Genomic DNA, 22,306 nt, shown 5'->3' with positions numbered 1-22,306 from the left:
GTCATCATGCGACATAAAGCATGACCAGATGACATCACGCAACAAAAATGACACGCTGATGACATCACACAAATTAAATGACAACCAGATGACATCACGCAATATAAATGACAACCAGATGACATATCTTAGCTTTCAATACTAATTCTTTAAATGGTCTCTAGTCAGGAGACAAGAGCTAGACTGTCACCGTGATGCTGGCTATATCTCAATACATATTTGCACCTACCTATGTTATTTAGTATAGACAGTTGTGATATAAATAACAACATTATTAGTACAGCGACGTCTTTTTAATAGCTTTTTTTTATGTGACGTCTTGCTTTTTTGACGATTTTACCCCCCCCCCACCCCCCGCCACCCTCACATCGTTACAAAAAGCTACCCTCCCCCGTTCCATAAATGACGTCACATCTTAACTACCCCCACCGCGTTAAAATTGCAATTTACTTTTTTTTCAAACATTGATTTTTTAAAAAAATATTGAATGAACATGGTCAACATAGATTTGGCCTATATTAATTTATTTCTATTACAATTTAGGAAAAACATTACCAGTTTCTAACAGGGGCGGAACTACAGTGCCGCCAGACCCCGCAATGCGGGGGGGGGGGGGCCCAAGCCATTTAGGGGCCCAGAGCCGACCATAATAAAAAAAATTATAGTAAAAAAAAGTAAATTTTCTTTCATTTTTGACTTGATGGTTGTTTTGTAAAAAATTACCGTAGCTGCGGTTGGATTATCTTTATTCTATAGACACCACCCCACGCTCTTGTATCTTCTTTTTCCCTTTGTTTTTAAACAACTTTGAAAGCCGAGTCTTTCTCCTACAATTAAACTTATCAGAGACAAACACATGTTCAAACCACTTCCATGACTTATTTCCCTTTTTTAAAAATAGTCAAATAGGGGTGATCATAAGCTCCTTTTAACAGATTTGTACTAAACAAATTAAAAAGCAATTACTTCTCTTAATTATTTTTTTTATAAGTAATTACTAAAGAATAATATTGTATAAACAGGAAATGTATTGAAATGTATTAAATAAATAATATTTAAAACATTAATAATATAACTACAAAAAAAAACATAAAAATAAACATAACACGAGACACCATTACTTATACAAAGCTTTTATGTTTTATATTATTTTGACCGACCAGTTGCTATGAGGGCTTCTATCGAAAATTAATTGAAACTGATTTTTCACAAAACACGCTATTGCACTTACACACATGACATGATGTTGAACATTTTTTAAATTGATGTTTTTCAAATCCTGAACAGGACAGCAACGAGTATCCTATGTTCGTATTATGTTATTGTATATGTATATATATATATATGGGCCTAAAAAAATTTTTTGCGGGGTGGCCCTTTTTTTCTAGTTCCGCCACTGGTTTCTAACATTACTTTTTTTAAATTCAAAAGTGTGACGCCTCACTGTTTGAACCATCCCTCCCTCGACATCACACATCGTCACAAATTACGCCCCTATCCCCCCCCCCCCCCTCATTTATAGACGGCCCTTAAGTTGATTAATGATACTGTTAGATTCGCTCGCCCCTGTTATGAGAGAGACGCACATGATAATATTAATAGATAATATAAGGCTCTATCTTTTCCGCATTATCACTGTCCGACTTAATTAGCCTCTATTTAAATTAATAAAATGCATTTATTTATAAAGAGAAATTTCAATTTTAATGTTTAATAGTAGACAGTAATTGAATGTAATAGGCTAAACTTTTTTTTTTAAATAGTAAAATTAACTTTATAAAATATTTGTTTCATTAGAATTCCCTTTACCTATTTACTATTTAGCCTAATTAATAAACGGCTAGATGTACATCAAGTACTTAGCAACGCAAGTAAATAGATTTCTAGTACTAGAATAATGATATCTAAAAGTTATAACATAGATCGATAATGATCCAAAACATAGAAACAAGTTATGAAGAATTTGTAAAATAATAGCAACAGTTTTATTTAGCCTAATTTACAAAATAAAATAAAATAATACGTCCATTTAACACTTTATACTCTTACGAAACTAAAAAAAAATAATTCTACTATTAATAACATAGTAACGAGCTAGCGTCAAAATGGCCGACGATGCCAAAAAAAATAAAGATGCCGCGAATTTACCAAATTTGCCACCGAGACCACCAAATACTGCGCTGATGTATTCTAGGTAATTTAATTTATGCTTTCAGATGTGTTTATTTTTCAAAAAAATATTTTTGATCTACTTATAATTACTCATACACGTATTCCAACAATAACTTATATTATAAAACAAATAGTAATCTATAGTTATTATAGTATAGTCTATCGTTTTGGGCTTTAGGTACGCAAAATCAGCCGCGGCTAGTAATGTGTGACAAAGTTGCCTCATTGTTAAGGCTTTAACAGAAGTATATTGTGATATATTTGTGTCAAATATTATAAGTAATTGAATAATAAACCAAAACAATGGCTAAATATATCAATATTTTTAACTTTAACAGCAGTGTTTAAACTACAGCAGTGTTTGCGAGTAATATTTGCTATATATTATATAAACAGCAGCCATTTGTAAAAAAGAGTGGCTTCCCATAAATCTCCTGCTATAAGTTTACCAAAAAAAAACGTAAACAAGATGGCAGCTGAAGTAAACGAGCTTTGTTGCTTATTGAAAACGTCGCTAGTCTTTACTTATTACTGAAAAGTTTTAATCCAATTGTTTAATAACAGGTAGGCCTACATGAATGAAACTTTGAAACATTTTTTTAACTTTCAAAACATATTTTCCTTAAAATGTGAAATAATTACTAAATTTTAATAAAGAGCCTTCATTTCACATTACTATGCCTCGGCCGATTGTGTGTACCTTAAGCGATAGATTATCAACAAATATAATGCTAGGGCAGGCGACCCTACAATCAGTGTTTCTTCCAGGCTTTTATCTCCGGGAGGTTGGGGGAACTTAATATTTTCGGGGGGGGGGGAGGGGGGTGCACTACATTTTCCGGGGGGGGGGGGGGGGTGGGGCACTGGTAAAAGTATTTGTTTTCTATATATTTTCCATTTCATTTGGGGGGGGGGGGGGGGGCATTATACGTGGCTACAATCAGTACAATGCCACCATTCCCCAATGAGTCCAATGATGATTTTGGACTGTTCCCAAATGACTGAGGAATATATTATATTTTGTATATACTAAACAACTGACAAAATTATAATGAGCTATAAGTATTAGTTATTATAAAAAATACTATTGACAATCATTCTAAAATTAGAAATAAGCCTCAAAGTTTAAGTTTAGAGTGACTTGACATGGCTGTTTGGTATATCAACTTTCAATTTTATGTTTATAAATAATTAATATATATTCAATCTTGTTTGTAAAAATGGCATTAATTTTCTATTGTATCAAGTAGGCCTACATGATGATTAAAATAAGGATTTTATAATAGCTAGCTAATTAAAATTTAGCTAAGTTTGTAAGTTTGTTCCTTTGAAAGAAAAATAAAAGGACTAAATTTGTATGCTTCTTGTCATCAAATAAATACATATAGGCCTGCAATTTAACGAATCATTAAGTGTAAAATATTTCTTTATCTAGTTAGAAGTGACCATGATATTTACATTGTAGGATGCCTTTATGATTCTATTAATTAAAAAAGAATCAATTAACCAAACCAGGAAATGAAAAGGAGCTAGGACAGACTTAGCTGGCATAGAGATAACATTGTTGGCTAAATAACATTTAGCATACGTTTAATAAAATAGCATTTTGTTGCTTTTCAATCCTGGTAACTTTTAGCTATATAATTAATTCCTAAATCTTTCTCAATCTGTATCAATAGTTACTTTATTCTTTTCAATGGGAATAGCCTGTGTAGCACACATCTAAGAGGCCATAATGCTGTAAATTACTGGCCATAATCATCTATCCTAGTCCACAAAGCCTAAGTAGCCCACCTTTATATACCTGATTTACTATTTATTTATTTTAAAAAAATTTGTTTTGATTCATGGCTGATATTGGCCTAGCAATTTTATACTACAGAGTTATGTCTTTCATGAGAGAAAAATTATAACATAGAAATGTATTACATATAAAAAATCAATCTAGTATATTTCATCATCTGGAAAATAATAGTTTCTAATTTTTTAATAAAGGTATTTACAAGAGGCTCCATACAAGGCCCTGGTTGGAGTTGTTGTGGATGCTAAAAAAACAGAAAAGGTTGGTTTTTTTTAAACTATTTGTTGTGAATTCAACTCATGTGAATTTCTTTCAATAATACATTAAACATAACTAGAACATTCTAAGTCACTACTTGGAACTTGATCCCCCAGGCTGGCTGCCATATAGGTAGAGACTTTATGAGAATTTTACCATATATTGAGTTAGTCTAAAAAAGAGACACAGAAGCAAAAATTGTCAAGTGGTTGACAATTTCTGTACCCTACTCTTGTTATGGCAATGAGCTTTGAAAGCACAAGACAGTGTACACATTTAGAAACACTTCTGTAAAAGGAATTTTACAATTTTTTAAGTTAATTGTACTGATACATTCTGAATTACATTAGAGAATCGCTTTTAATATGTGCCTTAAACTGATGGTTTCATCTAGTAAACCCTTTAAAAATCACGCTTTTTAAACTGAATAATGTTTTTAAAAAAACCAGGGTATGTAACTATGCAAAAGGGAGAAATCTCAATGCCTAAATATAATGTGAGCTAAATCCTTTACATCACATGTGTAGCATAATTTGAGAAAGTCCAAAGAGACTTTAAAACATTATGCTATAAAAACTAAAATTGTTTTTGAATTATAACATTTAATATGCATCTTTTTAAAATGTGTTCTTAATTGTGTTTTTTTTTTAAAAGGGAGGGGTTGTGGATACATTTAGATCTAAAAGTGAATGGCAGGTAGTTTTGTAGAGTTTTCAGCTCAATCGAGAGAGAATGGGTGGGAGGCATCATTTTAAATGTGCTTATTCTAATTTAAATTTTAATTTTATTTCAAACAAATCGTGCATAGACAGCCCTTAACTAGTATATCATTAAACAAAAAGTGAAAATAATGGACTTGGCTAAAATTCTAGTTCACAGAGTTGCCACGGCACCGCGTGAGGCGCCAGGCAGGGACAACCAACCGCTGGCGCTTTTCAGATTCCCTGTACAGCGACATGCTAGGGACGACCCAGGCCCTGAAATCTGTCAACATGCCCTTCAGCCAAAACCTGATCAACAACATCCTTGGTACGTACCCAACCTGTAACCCCAACTTACTGTCTTGCAAAGACTTTGCGTACATGAATGATCGCCAGTGGAGCCTGCTGAGAAAAGTTTCCAAACCAACTGCTAAAATAGATGATGAAGAGGGACAGATTTAGAAACATTATCCAGCCTTTCTTACCGTGAATTTTGTACATTTTCATCAACACAACGTGATTTTTTGTTTACATTTTTATCATGGTTTTATACCTTTAAAGAAAAGTGTATGAACAGTATGTAATTGTAATAAAAAAAGGAAGAAGTCATATACATAATGTTATAAGCTAATAGAAGATCTAGAGGCTGCCTTTAAAAAACAATTAAATGTTTAAAAACAATTATTATAGCAGAATTTAAATACCAGAATATAATCACAGTTTAATAGTAATGCAATGATAATAGTATATGCTTGGTGGTTTATTTGTATGTTGCTATAAAAGTAATTATTTTATTTAATTTTTTCTTTTAAAACTAGGAATAGATACATTTTAAAATGTATGGCTGTAAAATTTAGCATCAATATAATATTCTACAGATCAATTAATTTTTTTTTTAAATTTTGATACAAAAGTTTGTAAGCCATATTGAAAACACTGTGTTTGTATTTTTTATTATATATTTTCAAGACACTGTATTGTAGGTTTCTCCACAACAGCATTATTATAATTCAAATTCAAATCAAGAGAAGCTGTAGACTTGTCGATGACCCGAGCAGTTAAATAATCTCTGGCTCTGAACTCAATACAGCAACATAGATACTTGATTCCAACCTGGTGTTAACTGTTCATATGACTTGCAAATTTGCACTAACTTTGCTTCTATGCTATATAAGTTACTGGTCTGACACTTTAGTAAATACAGTTTTCTTTAAACAATTAATGCTATGTTTTTTTCACACATGTTCATCTGATGTGTTATTATTTTTTTCTTTCTCATTTCTTATTCATAATTTATATTTTAGCATGGTGGCCCATGAGAGCCTATATTTCTCTTTTTCATTTAGCCATTAATTTTAATAAGGCAATTTTTTAAATTTTTTGGTCTGATTGTTTTATATTTGGAACCAATTGAATACAGAAAATATAAATGTCATAGAGCTGATTGATCAAGCTCAGCAATTGGGATATAGTGGCCACTAAATTATGTGAAATCAATATGCTGCTGCATCTCAAATTGCTTTTCTATATTTTCTATTATGATAATATTATAGTGTATATAATCATTTATTAAAAAATCTGTAAAACATCACCACCTTCTTCTGTTCTTGTGCTAAATTTTTTAAAAATATTATTATCTTTAGAAATTGTTGTGAATTTAATACTTTATAAAATGTTATGTTCTTGTTATGACTTATGTTCTACATTTTTCAGCAATAAATAAGTTCCTTATAAGAGTAATCTGTGTGATGTAATTCTCTTAAACCACTTAATAAGAAGCCACTTGATTAGAATTAAATAGATTATTTAGTCAACAGGCCTAAACATGACACTAAATGAAGCTATGGAGCTTAGACAAGGAGTTGCTACTAGTCTAGATCTAGGTATTATATAAAAACTAAAGGCCTACCTAGTTCTGTATGCCTAAAAAAAGCAACTCAACAATGTAGTAAAGAACAAGAAAATGAGAACTCAACTCACAGAAAAGGTTGCCCTTGGTTTAAATAATGTAGAAGAAGATATAAGCTACCTAAGAGTTATGAGTGACTTATGTTTTTACTTGGAGATTACACAATGGATACATTAAACAATGTAGTATCAAACTGGAGGTATATTTTTTTGCTTATGTTGATTGTAATAGTCCTACATGCTAGAAATTTGTAACAATGTTATATAGGCTTCTGCTAGCAATATCATGCATGCTACACAGATTTCTTTTATATTTTTTCTACATTTTTTTTAGTTTTCTAGATAAGCTTAAGCTTTTCTAAATCTGAAATCTGCATTGCCCAACAATATCAAACCCCTACCCTAATTGTAAACCTGCACTAAATGCTAAACCTATGTTTTCTCTGTCTTAAGTTTAACTAGAAAGTACCACATTGATAACTTTTTACTTCTTGTTTTATTTCGTTGTTTTTAGAACTTGCATCAAATTCGTATTGATCTTTTTATTTTTAACAAATATGTATATAGTAGCCTGAAATCTCAGTTGCTAGTAGATCTAGTATTTAAAATTATATCTTCATTTATCTACTTGATATTAACAAAAAATAGTTTTTAATCATTATTTTATATTGAATTTCAGCCAAAATAGTTTCTTCTACTTTTTATTTTCATTTTCTTAAATCACTTATTTTTAAAATAGTTTTTTCCTTACTTTTTTATTTATTAATGCACTTATATTCTCCAATTAGTTTTTAATAATGACCTCTCTTGCCAATTATATTTATTGCTTGGCTGTTTTGTATTTTATTACACTTATTTTTACAATTTAAGAAGCTATTTGCTTTGTAAAATATTTTTTGTTTTGTTTTGCTTGAAACCTTTTATTATTTATTTATTATTTATTTTATTATATAATAGTTAGAGGTAGATATTGTAATATGTGTAGTCTAAATCTCTTCTATATGTCTAGGTATTGTTTTATCTATACTATCTCTTTATACATTAATTACTTATATTTAAAAAAATAATACTGTTTAAGCTCCTTTAAGAACTAAAATTTTTAAAATCAGATTTCTATTCAAATATTATTATAGAACAGTAATGGCTTCTTCATGTTTATCACTGAAAAAAACAACTGACAGGGTAATAAAAAAAAATGTAGCTATATCTTGGAGCATCTTAATTTAGTGTTAAAGTTTAAATATCATTATTAGATGTTAGTCAATTTATTTATAACCATCTGCTCCATTGTTTGCATTGTAAAAGGAAAATTGTAAACCCATTACAAGTCTAAAACTTTTCAGAATCTCTTCATTGCCCACCACTTGATGAGAAGTACATCTCTAAATCTGAAAGTCGGCTTGTCTCTAAATCTGCTCCAGTTGAACAGGTCACAAGACAACACCCACTACAGCGATCCTTCTCAGAATTTAATCCTTCTAAAGATACCAAAGTGTAAGTATAGATTTGTTTTATATGAAATTAAATGATTAAATAACTTATTTTTGCTATTAAGATAATGGTGGGATGGCATGGTGGAGTGGTAGAGTTTACAGGGCTGGCGCTACCTATAAGGCGAACTAGGCGGTACTTGAAATTTCTGGGGGGGGGGGGGGGGTGCAGACACTATTAAAAGTATAAATTTTCTATATAAATTTCAATTTGTTTGAGGCGGGTGAGGCGGTAGACTTTCTTCGGGGTGGCTATATATATATATATATAGCCACCCCGAAGAAGTTCTCATATATAGATATATATATGGGGGTCCGAAAAAAAATTGCAGGAGGGGGGGGGGGGGGCGTTTTAATAAGTTTTTGCCTAGGGCACTAAATAACCTGGCACCAGCACTGAGAGTTTATAACTGTTAACCCAAAAGTCTCGAGTTCAGATCTTGAGCATAAGTAGGACGTCCTTGAGTCCACCCAGTGCTGATGGGTACCTGACTCATTAGAGAAACAAAGGTGGCTGGGCATATTTTAATTATTAGAATTTTCCAATATTAAAACCAACCAATTCCTAGTTAAAAAAAAACAACTTTAAAATGTTTCTAACAGCCATCAGAATAATCTGAGTAACAAAAAATAATCTAAAATGTTTCTAACAGCCATCAGAAGAACCTTAAGAAAAAATTACCCAAACACCCAGCTACAGACTCAAACAACCAAATATTTAAAGCTGACCCTAGGAGCAGCTTGAACTACCTGAGACCAGGTAAAAGAAGTGCCCACATTTATTTTTATTTGGTGTTTACTTCCCTTTAGTTTAATAAAATAATGAAATTATTGAAGGTACGTACTCTTTGTATTGTTATATTGTTTATTTATCTTTGATATTATTCACTTTTTCAGGGATGGCTCATAAAAAACATGGTATGTATTTTATCAACTTATCCAAAATGTTTTGACTAAAATGTTATAAAAAATATTTTTAGATTATAGTTTAGAGACATTTCTTTTTAGGAAATTACTTTTAATTTATGTTAGTTTAGAGACATTTCTTTTTAGGAAATTACTTTTAATTTATGTTAGTTTAGAGATATTCAAGAGTTTTCTCAAAGTTTAACACCTGTCACACTGTTACAATTTTTTAGTTATAAAAAACAATGGTTAAATTAAATGAAAGTCTTGAATAAATAAACATTTACATTGTTTTAGTTATTTTTTTTTTAAAGTTTTTAAAAATTATTTTTACAATGTTTTACATAAAAAACAATGGTAAAATTAAATTGTACGATACTTAAGCTTTTATTTTTTAGTGAAAAATAAAAGGGTACAGTTAAAGTGTTAAATAACTTTGAAGATTTAGTAAAAATACAATAATAAAATAAAATTATAGAACTCTTCATCTCCAGATGTTTTACTGAGATCACTAGGCTTAAGTTGGGAGCTGCATTCCTCACACATATACAAGGCCAATGCTCTAGCCCAGCTGTTGATGGAGCATGATGGTGGAGAGAACATGGACACATACATAGAGTCATCAAACTTTACAAATACCAACAGCTTTCAGAGGTGAGATAAATCTTTTATTTAACAGCTTTCAGAGGTGAGATGAATGTTTTTTTAACAGTTTTCATTTATCATTTAAATTTTAAGGAAATAGCTTATTCTTTTTTACCTTTAATAACTTTAACTTTACATAAAACTTAAGATGCTTAGAGGTATACTTCAATGTATATCCAATTTTGTTAAACTTTAATAAAAAGGAACAATGACCTCACATTAACCTCACTGATATTAAATTTAGCTAACATCACTGACCAGTTCAATAGTCACTTCAAATAATGGCTTCATTAAATAGATTTGTAGCTTGGAACAGGAAAGCATAGAAGATTTTGGTTTAGACCCTATGCTCCACAAGGAGTAAAGAAGACTAAGTCTAACGCCTAGGTTTATTTAAATAGCCTACTTTACAACAGCTAAATTCTAAAGAGCAGTGATTCTTAACGTTTTTGGTGGTTTTGGACCCCACCAGTTTGAAACGCACATTCAACGAACCCTTCTTAATGCTTCAATTGCCTGCATTAAATAAATCGGTCATGAATCATATGAACAGAGTATGTTTTGACCTCCATCAAACTCCTCTGACTGACTCACCACATCCCTTGGGTTCACTCAAACCTAGGTCAAGAACCATTGGTATAATGTTCTCATTTGAATTGATCCATGTTCTGTCAAATGTTTCAAAAATCAGAATACTTCTAGCTAAGAGAAACTAACTGTAGGTATTCATTGGAGTCAAAATTTAACTTCCACAGCATAGAGTCTGATTGTGAGGATCTTAAAAAAACTGATCCCGGCTCTAAGCAGACCATGAGTTTTCTTGGACAACTAGGTGGTGTTCCAGAAACTTCTAGGAAGGAAGTGGCTGAGATTTATCTGGACATTGATGATCCTATGGTTACACCAAGAGGTTCTTATGTTTCATTACTTAGTGCACTGTTTTTGTACTCTATTAAGGTCTAAACAGGAAAATAGCATTTTGGCTTATTTATAAATTGAGATGAAATTTGAATTGTAGAAAAATAAGACAGAATTACTTCAGCACCTATTATTTGAGTTAAGCTATGTTATATGATTTGTGGCACAGGTATGGGGGGGGGGGGGAGGAAGAATAGACCCTAAGAGGACTCTCAAAATGAAAGTTGTCTTACATTAAGCTCCATCCGTTGGCTACAGTATGTTGGTGTGGCTTTGTTTTTACAATTTTAAAATGTTGAATTCATAAAATAAACATTAATTTAATCTAAAAATTGTTATGGAACATATATATGATAGATGAATAAATATAAGTATGTATAGGTATGTAGAATACTGTACATGTATGACTTTCAAAATTTTGAAATAGAAAGCAACACAACTGTGCATCACCAACAACTATAGCTTATTGTAAGACAAGTGTTATGGTGTCATAACACCATAGACCCCTCCTGCCCAACCCCCCTCCCCTGTTTGTCAGTATTACTGTAGTATTTTCCTTTTATAATTACTGTTCAGTGAGCCTAGTTTTAAAATAAATCATCATCATCTCTTAACAATTTGATGCCTACATTTTTCTAACAGCAATGGCCATAGCACTGAGCAGCCTGTACAACTCATCTCTGGTGATTTCTAGCTCTGATATCCCAGGGGTCCTTGCTGCAGGGGTGGCATTAGATTTTACACAGCTCGTAAAGAAGTAAGTCAGATATGCGGATGGCACCACCGAGTTAGCTAAATCGAAGTGGGGGCCCACTAATTAAGTCAGAAACATGTGGTACCCACTTAGTATGTCAGATATGCATATGGGACCTCTGAGTTACCTTAATAGAATTAGTGCAGAAACATATAGGTACCCTTTAAGATCATGCTTATGGGACCACTAATTTAGCTAGATAGAATTAGGGACCCACTAATTAAGTCAGAAACATATAGGTACCCATTAAGAACATGCATATGGGACGAATTAGCTAGATAGAAGAAGGGACCCACTAAGAAGGTCAGAAATATATTGTGACCCAGTGACAATGTTAGTTGAGATTTGTAGGGACAGACTTAGTCAAGCAATTGTTTTATTGAATTTCTATTTTCTACTTGCTTGTGGCAAATACATTTAAATTATTAATTAGAGAAAAACATAAAATCATTAATTAATACTTTAAAGCTATCTGTATGGTAGTAATGAACTTGGTAAAAAGATAACACAAGTTAGTTGCTTTTTTGTTTGTACACAAAGTATTGGTTGAATGTGGCGTGTTGGTTAAATTTATATTACAATATTTAATGTAGGTACACTGTTAGAGGATGGAGTGGTGGGGTGGGAGAGCCTATGATTGCTTGCTGGAAAGCCACAGTGAGGCTTGTTAATTTAAACATGTTGGAGGAAATCTACGCTAGCATTACAAATAAGACTGAAAAAATGTTTTAAAATTTTAGATGTCAACATTTGATGTTGAATTCTGTTGGGTACAAGACTGTATGCCAGTATCATGCAGCTGCAGCTAAGGTAGATACTTGACACAGTGTGTTGTTTGATATTTGATAGTGTGTTGTTGGTTTATTGACACAGTGTGTTGTTTGTTTATTAACACAGTGTGTTGTTTGTTTATTGACACAGTGTGTTGTTTGATTTTTGATAGTGTGTTGTTTGTTTATTGACACAGTGTGTTGCTTGTTTATTGATATAGTGTGTTGTTTGTTAGTGAGATAAGGGGGTCACCCATATATAACATAATTCTTTTCTGCAATGTTTTTTCCCCACATTCCCATAGTCACATATCAATCATCACAAATAATAAGACCCCTTCCATCACTGACAATCCACATTATCCAAACCTCTCTTCCAAATTACACTTTTGCTTTTTCAAATAGATATTTATAGTATTGATTGAAATGGGACAAAATAAGATATAAATTATTATTTAAATTTAAGAAGAAATAAGTGCAAAAACCCAGTTTTAAAAACTTTTCCTAATGCCAAAATTTGGTCTCTTTTTTAACCCATTCTCTGAATCACAAGTCTCACAAGTTAATTTATTGTGTTATGTATTATTAGGTTGATATCTTGTATTATGTATGATTATGTTGTTACCTTACATTGATATACACCTATTGTGTTGTGTATCAATATGTTGATATCTTGAATTATGTATGATTATGTAGATATGTTGCATATCATTATGTTGATAAGGTGTGTTATGTATCATTATATTGATACATTGTGTTGTGAATAATTATGTTGGTACCTTATGTTATGTATTATTATACTAATAACTTGCATTATGTTTTAGCATGATCTATCAGATGTCATCAATCTTTGTGAAAATTGGCTTTTTCTAAACTTAATTCCCCAAGTAAGGCACTCTACTTTGGTTTCATAGAAATGACATTAGCCTAATCTAAGTCAAATATTCACACCTATTTAGTTGAAATTATCATTATGAAAATTCATATTATGATACAATGATTTTTTTCTGATAATTTATTTTATCTGAAGCTCCTATTACCAGTGCTTTCCATTTGGTTCTCTTTATTTAAAACAGATATAAACAATTTATAAATTAATTACAATTATTAAAATTTGAATCTAATTTTAGCTGTCTCAGTACATTCAACTAAGGGAGATCAACTGTGATCTGCTGCAGAGTATAATCAAATCTAGCAGGTAATTTAATCAAATCTAGCAGGTAATTTAATCAAATCTAGCAGGTAATTTGATCAAATCTAGCAGGTAATTTAATCAAATCTAGCAGGTAATTTAATCAAATCTAGCAGGTAATTTAATCAAATCAAGCAGGTAATTTGATCAAATCTAGCAGGTAATTTGATCAAATCTAGCAGGTAATTTAATCAAATCTAGCAGGTAATTTAATCAAATCTAGCAGGTAATTTAATCAAATCTAGCAGGTAATTTGATCAAATCAAGCAGGTAATTTGATCAAATCTAGCAGGTAATTTAATCAAATCTAGCAGGTAATTTAATCAAATCTAGCAGGTAATTTAATCAAATCTAGCAGGTAATTTAATCAAATCAAGCAGGTAATTTGATCAAATCAAGCAGGTAATTTGATCAAATCTAGCAGGTAATTTAATCAAATCTAGCAGGTAATTTAAGCAAATCAAGCAGGTAATTTGATCAAATCTAGCAGGTAATTTAATCAAATCAAGCAGGTAATTTAATCAAATCAAGCAGGTAATTTGATCAAATCTAGCAGGTAATTTAATCAAATCTAGCAGGTAATTAAATCAAATCTAGCAGGTAATTTAATCAAATCAAGCAGGTAATTTGATCAAATCTAGCAGGTAATTTAATCAAATCTAGCAGGTAATTTAATCAAATCTAGCAGGTAATTTGATCAAATCTAGCAGGTAATTTAATCAAATCTAGCAGGTAATTTAATCAAATCTAGCAGGTAATTTAATCAAATCAAGCAGGTAATTTGATCAAATCTAGAAGGTACTTTAATCAAATCTAGCAGGTAATTTAATCAAATCTAGCAGGTAATTTAATCAAATCTAGCAGGTAATTTAATCAAATCTAGCAGGTAATTTAATCAAATCTAGCAGGTAATTTGATCAAACCTAGCAGGTAATTTAATCAAATCTAGCAGGTAATTTAATCAAATCTAGCAGGTAATTTAATCAAATCTAGCAGGTAATTTAATCAAATCTAGCAGGTAATTTGATCAAATCAAGCAGGTAATTTGATCAAATCTAGCAGGTAATTTAATCAAATCTAGCAGGTAATTTAAGCAAATCAAGCAGGTAATTTGATCAAATCTAGCAGGTAATTTAATCAAATCAAGCAGGTAATTTAATCAAATCTAGCAGGTAATTTGATCAAATCTAGCAGGTAATTTAATCAAATCTAGCAGGTAATTTAATCAAATCAAGCAGGTAATTTGATCAAATCAAGCAGGTAATTTGATCAAATCTAGCAGGTAATTTAATCAAATCCAGCAGGTAATTTAATCAAATCTAGCAGGTAATTTAATCAAATCTAGCAGGTAATTAAATCAAATCTAGCAGGTAATTTAATCAAATCAAGCAGGTAATTTGATCAAATCTAGCAGGTAATTTAATCAAATCTAGCAGGTAATTTAATCAAATCTAGCAGGTAATTTAATCAAATCTAGCAGGTAATTTAATAAAATCTAGCAGGCAATTTAATCAAATCTAGCAGGTAATTAATCAAATCTAGCAGATAATGTAATAAAGTCCAGCAACATATTCAATCATGTCTAACAGGTAATTTAGTTAATTCTAGATTCTTATTTAATTACTTATTTCGGGTAATCAACTCAATTCTTTCAGGTAATTTACCCAGGTCTAAGTCATTACTTTTATCCTCCACCATGCTACTGTAAGTTAAAATAAGCAACTTCAGATAATAAAACTTCAGATAGTAAAATGATTTGTGGTATTTAACAATCTACATTAACAAAATTTATTTGATCTGTTTTGACCTAGACTGTTCACATTTAATGAGTACAGTGTGTACAAGTGCCTGGCCATGTGGTTGTTCCTTGTTCTCAATCCTCATGTCCACCAGATGCCCCAGTACAGCACTGTTGTTGCTTATTTCAACAGGTAAAACTGTACAGCACTGTTGTTGCTTATTTCAACAGATAAAATGACGAGAGCATTGCACATCTTATCTTTGAATAAATTGTCTTGCCAGATCAATTAAGATTCTGCATGCCACTTGCAATAGCACCCTTTCATGACTTGTGATAAATGAGTAGATGAATTAGAGTTAATCTGTTTCTGTGATAAGGGCATGATGAAGGACTGTGCATGGTCAGCATGATGTTCTGCTGAGTTTACTTTCCCTGACTCAGGTACTAATTAGAGCTGGGTGAACTCAGGGACACCCTAGATGGGCCTCCATGAGCTGGTGAGGTGAACTGAAGACTTTAGGATTCACTCTACTGCTAGACCATGTCTTCCTGCATTCAAATGTAACAAAGTTATTACCATGTGATATTAAATTGGTAATTTTCAAAAATATCTTTTCTTTCTGAAAAATGTTAACTTTTAGAGCTATTATTTAGTAATTTGAGTAAAAAATATAAACCCTTCTTTGATTGTTTCATAAAGCATTCACCTTACTTGCCTGTGACTTACCTAGTAATTCAAGTAGAGTTAATTTGCTTTGTGTTGGTAAAATAAACAAACAAGTCAGTTAATGATGCAAGTTTGGCGGGCAGGATGGTATTGTATGATCCTAGCAAACTCTTTTAGTCCTGGAGCTAATTCATAGCTAGCAGTTTAGCAACATGGAGTTTATAATATCCTGGTACCATACATGTTTTGTTGATTCAGCTTCCCTAAGGCATCACTTAGTGTAGCACCATGGAGTTTATAATATCTTGGTACCATACACATTTTGTTGTTGCAGCTTCCCTAAGGCATCACTTCTTGAAGCTTAGCACCATAGTCTTTATACAATATACTTGTAACACTGATATTTTGTTGTTGCAGCTTCCCTAAGGCATCACTTAGAACTAGTATTGTAGCACCTTAGTATTTATACTCTATACTTGTAACACTGATATTTTGTTGTTGCAGCTTCCCTAAGACCTGCTCCTATCTAGAGACGGAGGAGGGAGAACCATTCACAGCCTTGTTTTCTTATATTAGACTTTGTGGGATCATCAACAGTAAGTTTCAAAAGTTAAATCTGATCCATTTTTTCCCCTCCACGGTTATATGTGATGTTTTGTTATTTATTATTTACTTGCAGTATACTCATAATTGTCAAATTATTATTTAAATATTTAAAAAAATAATTGCAACTTTCTAGCTAGTGTTTATGAAATTATTTGTTTAATTCTTAAATAGTTTTATTTTAAAGCCAGTGTTTATGAAATTATTTTAACATTTTAAAGCCATTCTTAATAAAAAGATTTTGTTTGACATTGCAACAAATAACTTTGTTTTAAAGCCAGTGAGATCCATGAGATGCAGCTAATGAACATCATGCCCCAGATCTGGCTGGTTGACCTACTCTCACAGCACTACAGGGCGGTACGTCTGTTGCTGTCTATATTACCTTATGCATGTTGTCCTATTATAGTTGCATTAGAGAAGTCTGCATGTTGCTGTCTATATTACCTTATGCATGTTGTCCTATTCAAATTGCCTCAGAGAAGTATATATGTTTTTTATCTACATTAAACAATACATGTTAGCCTACCATGAAAATTGCTGTCTGTTTTTTTTATCTAAATTAAACAATGTTTGTTAGCCTACCATAACAATTGCTTAGAGAAGTACATCTGTTTTTTACCTAAACTACACAATACATGTTAGCCTACCGTGAAAATTGCTTTAGAGGAGTACGTCTGTTGTTATCTAAATTAAATGATGCTTTTTAGCCTACCATTTAAAGTATCTTTAGAGCAATATGTTTTTTCTTTCAAAGATTAAATTATGCATCTTATTCTACCAGAAAATATAGCTATAGATCAGCACATTTTTTTCTATCTAAAATTAAACAGTTAAATAACCTTAAGGAGAGGGCCATTAGACTGGCATGCAAAATAATATAAGATTCCTCTTTAGATCTAGTCACCATTGGCCAGGTGAAGTAGTATTCATATGTTCTTGATGTTGGCATACGAAGGGATGATGTTAAGCTAACATGCATGATTAATTTTTATTCTTCTAATTTTTTTGAGAGTTTAATTTTTTTAAATGCTTTTATTTTATTGTACACCAATATCTCTCCACTGTCAGTACATTTGTAGACATTTTATTTGAATAGTTTTTATAATAATTTTTTTTAAAATTGTGTTTCACTGTGATTGCTAATAGTTTACAAATATTTCATCAGCTTCACTGTGGGGGTGATATGGCAGGAATGAAACAATTTGACTGTGCCTCAATCAGGCAGGGCTTTGTGATAGATGAAGTAAGGACTCAAATCTCCTAAAAAGTTAACATTTCTTTCATCTATATATATAAAGCAAAGTGGTCAAGTGCCCGATAGGGCACTTCCCGGCGCCGCAGGCGCGTCAAATTTGGCACGATGGTGCCTTGGGGCAATAGAACACGAGGGCCGGTGACGGTTGGCGGAAAAGTCCACGGAGAGGGGGTCAAAACTGACCTCGACTGACCGGCGCCTTATATGAGCTCTATTACGAAAAAAAATTTCCTCCGACGACCCCCCTTGAAATTTTGTGAGGTGGTAGGAGAACGCCTTGGGGTGTCACAAAAAACTCGCCATGTCCGGGAAAATTCGTTAAATGGGTCAAAACTGACCAATCTTATTTCCCTATATAATCTTTGTATTTTATGGGAAAAACAGAGGGTGATTTCAAAACGGATTTGAGGGCACTTACCCTCTTTACATCTGGCTAATTTTTTGCATGCTCTTAGGTAAATGGCTTGACCTTTAGGGAAAACTGTCGGTTTCACTCAAAGCCCTCGACGGGGGCTAAAAAGTGACCGCGAGTGAAATTCTCTTTATATGAGCTCTATTACGAAAAAAAATTTCCTCCGACGACCCCCCTTGAAATTTTGTGAGGTGGTAGGAGAACGCCTTGGGGTGTCACAAAAAACTCGCCATGTCCGGGAAAATTCGTTAAATGGGTCAAAACTGACCAGTCGTATTTCCTTATATAATCTTTGTATTTTATGGGAAAAACAGAGGGTGATTTTAAAACGGATTTGAGGGCAATTACCCTCTTTACATCTGGCTAATTTTTTGCATGCTCTTAGGTAAATGGCTTGACCTTTAGGGAAAACTGTCGGTTTCACTCAAAGCCCTCGACGGGGGCTAAAAAGTGACCGCGAGTGAAATTCTCTTTATATGAGCTCTATTACGAAAAAAAATTTCCTCCGACGACCCCCCTTGAAATTTTGTGAGGTGGTAGGAGAACGCCTTGGGGTGTCACAAAAAACTCGCCATGTCCGGGAAAATTCGTTAAATGGGTCAAAACTGACCAGTCGTATTTCCCTATATAATCTTTGTATTTTATGGGAAAAACAGAGGGTGATTTCAAAACGGATTTGATGGCACTTACCGTCTTTACATCTGGCTAATTTTTTGCATGCTCTTAGGTAAATGGCCTGACCTTTAGGGTAAACTGTCGGTTTTACTCAAAGCCCTCGACGGGGGCTAAAAAGTGACCGCGAGTGAAATTCTCTTTATATGAGCTCTATTACGAAAAAAAAATTCCTCCGACGACCCCCCTTGAAATTTTGTGAGGTGGTAGGAGAACGCCTTGGGGTGTCACAAAAAACTCGCCATGTCCGGGAAAATTCGTTAAATGGGTCAAAACTGACCAGTCGTATTTCCCTATATAATCTTTGTATTTTATGGGAAAAACAGAGGGTGATTTCAAAACGGATTTGATGGCACTTACCGTCTTTACATCTGGCTAATTTTTTGCATGCTCTTAGGTAAATGGCCTGACCTTTAGGGTAAACTGTCGGTTTTACTCAAAGCCCTCGACGGGGGCTAAAAAGTGACCGCGAGTGAAATTCTCTTTATATGAGCTCTATTACGAAAAAAAAATTCCTCCGACGACCCCCCTTGAAATTTTGTGAGGTGGTAGGAGAACGCCTTGGGGTGTCACAAAAAACTCGCCATGTCCGGGAAAATTCGTTAAATGGGTCAAAACTGACCAGTCGTATTTCCCTATATAATCTTTGTATTTTATGGGAAAAACAGAGGGTGATTTCAAAACGGATTTGATGGCACTTACCGTCTTTACATCTGGCTAATTTTTTGCATGCTCTTAGGTAAATGGCCTGACCTTTAGGGTAAACTGTCGGTTTTACTCAAAGCCCTCGACGGGGGCTAAAAAGTGACCGCGAGTGAAATTCTCTTTATATGAGCTCTATTACGAAAAAAAATTCCTCCGACGACCCCCCTTGAAATTTTGTGAGGTGGTAGGAGAACGCCTTGGGGTGTCACAAAAAACTCGCCATGTCCGGGAAAATTCGTTAAATGGGTCAAAACTGACCAGTCGTATTTCCCTATATAATCTTTGTATTTTATGGGAAAAACAGAGGGTGATTTCAAAACGGATTTGATGGCACTTACCGTCTTTACATCTGGCTAATTTTTTGTATACACCTCTATAGATGACTACGCCGTATGGAAAAACTGTTGATCTGACTTAAAGCCCTCTAAGAGGGCTAAAAATGACCGCGAGTGAAATTCTCATTATACGAGATTTGTTCATTTGGTCTATGAACAGGGGAGGTAACTTTTTAATGTAGGCCTAATAATTTTTAAATATTTTGTATACTCTTTTCAAGAAAAAAACAAAAATCAAAAAGTATAGCATTGTTTTAAATAAATATTTTGTTATAAATTAAGTTTTGCATTGTACTGAAATTGTAAAAATTAATTGCGAAAGTAATTTATTATAATATTTGATTGATACTATTAACAAACCCCTTGCAGTTCTAATTACCGTGCGAGTAATAAGTTTGCGAATATTCCATCAATATTTGGGAGACATGTAACTCAACTGTAGCCTATAAATTTAGGCCCTAAGCATTTAACATAGCAGCCAATCACCTATTAATTAATCATTCAATTCCTCAATTTTTTTGAAAACCTAAGCGAAGCTAGGCAGTATGCCTAGTTATAATATAAAATAGATGAAATTAGTACTATAATCTTCTAAAAAGTTAATATTTCTTTAATTGTTATTTATAATAGATGAAATTAGTAATATAATATAAAAAAGTTAACATTTTTTATTGTAGTTACAAATTGCCCATATTTTATTTTTTTAAATATATTTTTATTATGATAGTATAAAAATAGATATTTTGAGAATGTAAGTAGGGCTGATTTATTAATGTTTTAATGCTACTTGTTGTATTATTTATTAAAAGGGCATTAACTACCACTCTGAGCTTCTCTCCCTGTATGGGTTTCATTTTGAGCTGAATGCCATCAAGAGTGATATGGAGAACAGCACATTCCAGTTTTATTTACAGGTAGTTGCATGTGTGCATTTCCTTGAATTAACAATACAGCATTGAGGAAAAGAGTAGGTTGTATAAAAAAAGAGTGTCTTGTTTTATTATTTTCATTGTGTTTACATTTTAAACTTAAAAAAAATATTTACTATCTTGTATAGAACTTGTTTCTGACACAAGTTCTCTGTTTTTGTCACTACTTTCTTAAATCAGTTTTAGTTACCAAGCTTTGTTTTTTTTTTGTTTTTTTTTTAAATTTTGTCTAATGTGGTTTTTACTTTAAGATTTAGAATAAACTCAGTTTAGATAACCTAATGAATCAACATATCTCAATGCTACATTTTAAAAAAAAATCTGTCTACATAAGCTAAAGCCAGTGACAAAACTGCTGATTTTTAACTAGTCTTAAAATACTTTCTCACAGCCCTCAGATGCCCTAAATAACTGACCTTACTGTTGATAGATTATCAAGTAGTCTTTAAATATTTCCTCATTGTCCACAAAGGCTTATCCAACTGACCAACTGTTAATATTTAATGAAGAATTTAAGAATATTATCTTATTGTCTACAAAGGCTTATCCAACTGACCAACTGTTAATATTTAATGAAGAATTTAAGAATATTATCTCATTGTCCACAGAGGCTTATCAAACTGACCAACTGTTAATATTTAATGAAGAATTTAAGAATAGTATCTCATTGTCCACAGGGGCTTATCCAACTGACCAACTGTTAATATTTAATGAAGAATTTAAGAATATTATCTTATTGTCTACATAGGCTTATCCAACTGACCAACTGTTAATATTTAATGAAGAATTTAAGAATATTATCTCATTGTCCACATAGGCTTATCAAACTGACCAACTGTTAATATTTAATGAAGAATTTTAAAAAATATTACCTCATTGTCCACAGAGGCTAAAACCAAGTGACCCTATCCTGGGCTTCCACCAGTATGAGAGGAACACCTTCTCCCTGAGGTCTGAGCGAGACGTCCACTACATGATTACAGTAGAGTTCCTGAGTGAGGGGAACCTGTGTGTGGAAACTACCGGAATCTTGACTCAGAAATTTGGACTGGGTAAAAAATCCAGCAAAAGTCAGGTCACTGGAGTTCATTTTATCATTACAAAATAATTAATCAGACAAATTATAGTTTTTAAATAGCTGTTTTAATGTAGTATCATAGTTTTAAATGCAGTTTATACTTTTTTAAGCATCAAATTAAAAGTTAACTTACAGGGCTGTTCTGTAATTATTTTTATTTAAAGTTAAAATAATGCTCAAAATTACTATTATTAAACAAATATTAAATATAAAGTAGAGCATAATCAAAATTGTAGTGTAGGTCTAATTTCCTCTAATAAAAACATCTCCTTATTTCCAGGTTTTGTCAATCAGCATGATAAACAAACCTTTGTTTGTTTCCTACAAGATTTTCTTCCCACCTTCATAGACAACTCTTCACATACAGTTGTTGCTTCCCCTGATAGACATG

The 22,306-nt window shown here is 32.4% G+C and overlaps 1 protein-coding gene across 1 annotated transcript; it reads left to right on the top strand.

Moving 5' to 3' along the window:
• Window positions 1-1,890: 1,890 nt before the first annotated feature.
• On the top strand, window positions 1,891-22,306 carry LOC131954922 (BTB/POZ domain-containing protein 16-like). Its single transcript, XM_059318768.1, has 20 exons — window positions 1,891-2,194; window positions 4,168-4,234; window positions 5,104-5,391; window positions 7,974-7,977; window positions 8,184-8,334; window positions 8,984-9,090; window positions 9,228-9,248; window positions 9,731-9,890; window positions 10,637-10,791; window positions 11,442-11,556; window positions 12,294-12,363; window positions 13,148-13,210; window positions 13,454-13,521; window positions 15,327-15,446; window positions 16,428-16,519; window positions 16,804-16,886; window positions 17,695-17,772; window positions 20,718-20,822; window positions 21,724-21,912; window positions 22,196-22,306. The coding sequence occupies exons 1-20, from the start codon at window positions 2,106-2,108 to the stop codon at window positions 22,262-22,264; spliced, it is 2,094 nt and encodes a 697-aa protein (XP_059174751.1). The 5' UTR covers window positions 1,891-2,105; the 3' UTR covers window positions 22,265-22,306.

The sequence above is a fragment of the Physella acuta genome, unplaced genomic scaffold (genome assembly GCF_028476545.2).
Source record: "Physella acuta isolate Inbredline_101_S28 unplaced genomic scaffold, ASM2847654v3 ptg001040l, whole genome shotgun sequence".
NCBI lineage: Eukaryota > Metazoa > Mollusca > Gastropoda > Physidae > Physella > Physella acuta.
The sequence above is the reverse complement of the archived record's forward strand: the minus strand, read 5'-3'. Positions and strand labels throughout refer to the sequence as shown.

Coding starts and splice junctions, on each gene's coding strand:
- LOC131954922 (XM_059318768.1), top strand. CDS start 2,106: ATGGCCGACGATGCCAAAAAAAATAAAGATGCCGCGAATTTACCAAAT. Junction 13,522..15,326: donor AGTATAATCAAATCTAGCAG/GTAATTTAATCA, acceptor GTTTTGACCTAG/ACTGTTCACATTTAATGAGT. Junction 16,520..16,803: donor ACTTTGTGGGATCATCAACA/GTAAGTTTCAAA, acceptor TTTGTTTTAAAG/CCAGTGAGATCCATGAGATG.